The sequence below is a fragment of the Acanthisitta chloris genome, unplaced genomic scaffold (assembly GCF_000695815.1).
Source record: "Acanthisitta chloris isolate BGI_N310 unplaced genomic scaffold, ASM69581v1 scaffold12031, whole genome shotgun sequence".
NCBI classification, from domain to species: Eukaryota; Metazoa; Chordata; class Aves; order Passeriformes; family Acanthisittidae; genus Acanthisitta; species Acanthisitta chloris.
In genome coordinates, this window is record NW_008654396.1 from 65,300 (window position 1) to 71,299 (window position 6,000).

The following is a 6,000-nucleotide window of genomic DNA, read 5'->3' on the forward strand; positions in this document are numbered from 1 at the left end:
GAAATGCAAGTGTTGAATACTATTTCACATTTGTTATAGAGAAATATATATTTAATATGGCATTTTGTGAAAGCAGATTTTGAAACTTTGTTGCAGGTAACTCATTGGGAAGTGTATCTTAGCTGGTCTTCCATGAAATTGCCACAGTATTAGCAAATACTTGAGGTGTATGGAGATCTGCATAGAAAAGAGACATTAAATGAGAGTAATACATGAATTTAAAAAGCTTATTATAATGATTTCCATAGTGGCTCTGTACTTAGCTTCAAATTCTGAACATTGCTGTTGCAGATCTTGGAACCAAAGATGTTCCGTTACGCTCACAAACTGGAAGTTCAGCGGATGGATGGGGTGTTGGGTCAACCTTCTCCTTTACCTCATCTCTATTCTATGTCATATTATCAACTCTCAGAAGAATTAGCAAGGACTTATCCTGAACTGACACTTGCTATCTTCTCAGGTATGATTAAAATGTTTTAAAGAAAAGCAAAACAAAAAGTGTCATCAAGTAAAAAGCATTGTATGAAATGTGTAATTCTTATTTGTCAAGAATTAATTTATGTGCTGTTCGCTAAAATTAGGACAACATCATCATGGAGAAAATAGAACTTACTGAGTGATGGGTTTTGTTCACTTGTGTTTGAACTATATTCAAGTGGAAACAACATGAATCAGAAGTATTTCTACTAGCTTTCTAGTAACCATGAAAAATCACATTAGAAACATAATTTGCAATTGTTTTTTAAAATAATTCCATCATTTCTCTCTAGTGTATTCTTATTTACTGTAGATTGCTTAAATACATTATTCCTTAGCATTTTTAAACAATTGCAGAATAATAACCTCTTACATCAATTAAAATAAACCTACTAGGACTCACGTGAGGGGGAAAACAATTTTGAAGTGCTTTTTAGCCAAAGTTGGTACATTTTGGTTTTATGCTCTAGTTTTTCAGTTCCCTCCTCCAGTTAGAGGAATATACGTATGTGTGTGTATACTGATCATAGAATCAACCTGGTTGGAAGAGACTTCAAAGGTCATGGAGTCCAAACCTACCATGGTTACTAGACCATGGCACTGAGTGCCTACTAATGTGGTTTCTTCAAGATACTGTTTGTCAGCCATGTCTTCAGTGAGCTCTGCTAAAGGCTGCAGACTTCTTATGTGCTATTCTTCTAGTGCCATTTCCATCTTATGGAATGGCACTAGTTGGTTAAACAAAACATTGCATCTGTATCAGCATTGCATGATATCAGTGTGGAATACTGGGCTCATGGTTGTTGTTATTACCAAACCAGTTCTCATTGTTGATTTACAATTTATGTATGTACCTAATTTTTGCATGGCAGAAGTCAGTCAGAGAATCCAAACAGCTCACCCAGCTGGGAGGCAGGTGATGCTGCATTATCTGCTGCCATGGATGAACAATATTGAGTTGGTAGACTTGAAACCTTTGCCAACCATTCGCCGACAAGATGAAGATGACGAAGAGTCTTTGAAAGACAGAGAAATGATGGTGAACAGTAGACGATGGCTACGAGGAGAAGGCTGGGGATCACCACAGGCTACAGCTATGGTTCTGAATAATCTGATGTACATGACTGCAAAGGTAAAACTAATTACTTGAGTGCTTCACCTTGTTCCAGTGGGTTGCTCTGTTTAGGATGGAAGAAAATGCTGTTCAGACATACCATGTCATCAAACTTTGAAGAGTTAATGCTCATATTTGTTGAGTTGCTTATGTATACTCAAACTATACCATATTGTTTGAGGTATTAGGAGAAATATGTAATATGTTATATAACTCTTATTGTAATTGTTGGATGTAGTAACAGTGTACAATTGGTGTTTTGAAATCTAGATGTCTAACTGGATAGAGAAAACCAAGTTGCCTGTATACCTATGATCTCAAAGTGGAGTTTTGGAACCAATACTGTTAGCAGAGGCTGATTGACCCTCCTTCTTCCTGAGGAGTTGTAGTATTGGTCACATGCAGTTCTCCTTTGAGTTCTCGTTATATGTGAATCATACTGATGAGCAGTCATGTTTTGAGCTATAAATTAAAAACTCTTTTCAGTCTGTGGGCCATGGAGTTTTATTCAGCAACTGGGAGAATGTGTCTTTGCTAGATTTAGATAGCTTTTAAAAAAATTTCTATGTAAGTAAACATATTGAAATGGAAACACATTCACATGTAAGTAAATAGTTATATATTTACATGATGTATTAAGGTATGTGTTATATGTCAATAAAATATAATATGTACACATATCTTTAGATATATTTTTGTACAATTTGATTTATAAAAGAAAATAGTTATTTCCAGAATGTGTTTATAACAATGAGTATATGTGAAAGCATCATTCTGGAACATTAAAAAGGGAACAATTTCCTTCAGAATTTGTCTCCTTTTTCTAGAGTCTTCATCAGTACAGATCACTTTCAAATACAGTGTTTTCTGATGGAGTTTTCAGGAGATACATTTATTTTGTTTTCTAGTATGGTGATGAAGTGGCTTGGTCAGAGATAGAAAATGTCTGGACGACTTTGGCAGACAGCTGGCCAAAGAATCTGAAAATAATTTTGCACTTCTTGATCAGTATCTGTGGAGTGAACAGTGAACCCAGCCTTTTGCCTTATGTGAGTATGTGATGTGTCTCTTCTTGGTGCTTACTGCTACAATTAGGTGTTTATGCTTATGCAGTTATTTAAAGGGCTGGAGCAGTTTGGGAATTAAATGTTTTTTTCCTATGCTATAATTTAGGATAGTCCTGAAAAGCAGACAGATAATATAGTAGAATAAAGGATGTATCACACCATGTAGGGCATCATTCTCACATGACCAAGTATTATAACAAAAACACCTACCAACCATCCCAAGCCCCCTCAAATCCAGTTTTATTTTTTATCAGAATGTATGTGTGAGCAGTGCAGGATAGCATGAGGAGAAATATAACCTGCTAGCAAAGTGTAGAACAGAAGTGTGAAGTATCAAAATGAAATAGTATCAGAATGCATTCATGCCAGTGTTGATCTCAGATGTTGCTAAAACATTTGAAAGAAAACATTGTGCTTCTTAATCAGTTGCCAGAAGGCTGGAACTCAGAAGACTGACTTTTTTACTCCTGTAGTATGTTTCTGATGCTGCTGTTGACAGCTCTGAAAGCAGTTTTGTTTGGGTTTAGAACTAGATTATGTTTCATATATCCTCACTTGCAGTGCAGGTAGATTCTGATTCTCACAAGTTGTGGTATTCAAGTCTCTTTTTTTCTCTTTTTTTAATCAAGTCACTGCAATAAAAACTTTATGTATGCACTATTTTATACGCAGGTAAAGAAAGTCATTGTTTATTTGGGTAGAGATAAAACAATGCAACTACTAGAAGAGCTGGTGAGTGAACTTCAGCTTACAGATCCTGTCAGTTCAGGAGTTACCCATATGGATAATCCTCCGTATTACCGCATCACTTCCAGTTACAAAATCCCCTCTGTCACTTCAGGTAAGAATTTATTAACTGTTGTGATTGTCAATGATAAACAAACGTGCTGTTATCAATCAGTTACATGATCAGAGTTCATCTGTAAATATTCAATAGGTGTGCAATGTTCTGTTTCTAAAACCAAATTAAGGTACGAAGTTTGTTTTACAAGATTTTCGGGTTTTGGTGTACCCGTGGTTCTTACTAAAGAACATCTGAGAGGTTCACAAGGAACAGTTTGTCTTAATATGTGTGCCAGACTTTGTCTATGTTCTTGCACGGTTTACCCTCACTATAGCACTTTTATATCTGTTCAGTCAACTGGAAAATATATATAATTTTAAATCTGTGTAAGTTGTTATATTTAATGTTCTGTTATAGACACAAACTGCATCCATAGGAATTTTTTCAAGAGGATGTAAGTACACTTGCTTAGGAGAATTTCTTTAGAAATCATTAAAAATAGGTCAATCATAATAAAAAAAACACAAAAACCACAAACAAAAAAATTCCAAACAACTCAGAACCCCACTAAAAATACCTAAAGTGTCTATATTATGCTTCAATCCAAGAACATACTGAGAAATGTGGGGAAAAGCTGTCTGGCTTTGGTGAAACATCTTTCAAAGTGAGCCACAAAAGACATGGATGTGGGGAGGGTATCTAAGTAAGGACTTAATTTTTTGGGCTGCAAAGCTGTCAATACTATGAAGCAGCCAGGACCTATCCCATGGGGATTATCTGGACCACGAGGTGAGAGCATGGGCACATGTTCATGATAGTGTTTAAAAAGTATGAAAATAGTTATGGGGCTCTTTGACTTAAGTGTAATTGGGAGTAGCAAAGTCTGTGGAGAGGGTGCAAAATTGTTTTCAGTTGTGGTCATCAGTTCAGTGTGATGTTTGCAAGTTTTTCTTAAAAAGAAATTGCTAAAAGCTTCACTGCAGGGTATTAGGTTTTAATCCCTAATCTGTTTGTGGTTTGAATTAACTGCATACTCAAAGTCCAACTATGTTTTACAGATTATGATGAGGTGTAGCATGCAGGGAAGGAAGAAATAGGTCTCTAGATTCTGCTGCAAAAATCCAACCTTTCTACTTGATTGACATTGAGTCCTGGAATGGATTATTCAGTTAGTGAAATTATGGTAGCAGCTCACAGTCTTTTATTGCACGTGAAAGTAATTTGTATGGCTCAGCTTGTATTTGTGCCAGTTGTTGTAGAGTAAACCTGATGAGTTCTCTTGGCAAGGACAAGTAAATAAGGGCCATCATGTCCTGCTTAAGACTACTTTTCTTTTTTATTGACCAATCTTTTTCTTCGTCCATAATTCACAGGTACCACTTCTAGTAGCAATACAATGGTAGCTCCCACAGATGGCAATCCTGACAGTAAACACATAAAAGACAATATGGAAGAGAAGTAAGTATCTCCTCAAAGAGCAGTTATTAGCTGAATTACAAGAATTCCTGGTAGGTACTATAAATCCTCACATCTCAATGTCTACATTGCAAGGATTACATGCCAGTTTTGAGCAACAAAATCTGTGTCAAGGTGACTTCCATGTAACTTTAAAACTCCCTCCCTAATTTTTGAGCTACTTAAGAATAATCTTTTGGAGAAATTTGCTGGACTGTGCTACTGGTGTGAGAGTAATGGAAAGAAAACAGCTGATGTAGACTTAGGGTGTAGACTTGGCGCTCAACAGTAACTGACTGTAGGCATGTTCTCATTCTGTGTTAAATATGAGTAGCTAACCTTAAAGTGAAAAGGGATTAGAGATTCTGTAATTAGCATGAGCAAAAGTGATTGCACGCATGACATTACTGTAGAATAGCTGTTACGCAGCAAATCCATAAACCCATTTATTTTGTGATGGCTTGTTTGAGAGTTGAAGTAATTACATTTTTAATATCATTTCCCCATTGGACTCTTTTTTTCTCCTCTAGGATAATTCTGTCAATGTAATTAGAATGGTAAATATATTGATAGAGGCAACCCCAATACTTAAATTAATTTGGAGTGAGCTGTGTGAAAATAAATCACAGAAGACTGGAATCTGAGGTGTCATTCAGAATTCAGCCTAGCAAGGCACAGACAAATATTTGTCTGCTATGGGGGCTGGAGCTGAAAAAACTTGTAATGAAGGCAGTTATGAAAGTCTTTGCAAGTTTTGACATATACTGTAGGGTTGTCTAAAACCTCCCCGGGGTGTATGCTGCTTGGTAAGATATACCCTGTACATCTTGGACTTGCTAGGAGGAGAGAATTTTAGAAACTTATGTACAAACAGCTTGGAAATTGTGCTTTTAGCACTCTCATTTCTCTGATTGCCGTATCGTTTATCAGATTAGTGAGGTGGGATGTTGGACACAGTGTGTGTATGTCTCTGCCAGATCACATACAGATTTCATGGTTTTGTTGAAGAGTGAGAAGAACTGATGTATAATGGTAACAAATATTTTAATGTACCTGACCATTAATGAAAATGATGGAACATAATAGATTTAACATATTTATAT

General features: G+C 36.0%; 1 protein-coding gene across 1 annotated transcript in view; it reads left to right on the forward strand.

Moving 5' to 3' along the window:
- The window catches only part of LOC103810599 (protein furry homolog-like), a gene marked incomplete at its 3' end in the record, with an annotated part of 45,939 nt that extends 41,039 nt beyond the window's left edge, over positions 1–4,900 (forward strand). The window contains exons 31-35 of the mRNA XM_009083506.1: positions 292–460; positions 1,350–1,609; positions 2,500–2,640; positions 3,331–3,499; positions 4,816–4,900. Coding sequence (XP_009081754.1) covers positions 292–460; positions 1,350–1,609; positions 2,500–2,640; positions 3,331–3,499; positions 4,816–4,900 — 824 coding nt within the window. The remainder of the gene's footprint in view (positions 1–291; positions 461–1,349; positions 1,610–2,499; positions 2,641–3,330; positions 3,500–4,815) is intronic.
- Positions 4,901–6,000: the final 1,100 nt, after the last annotated feature.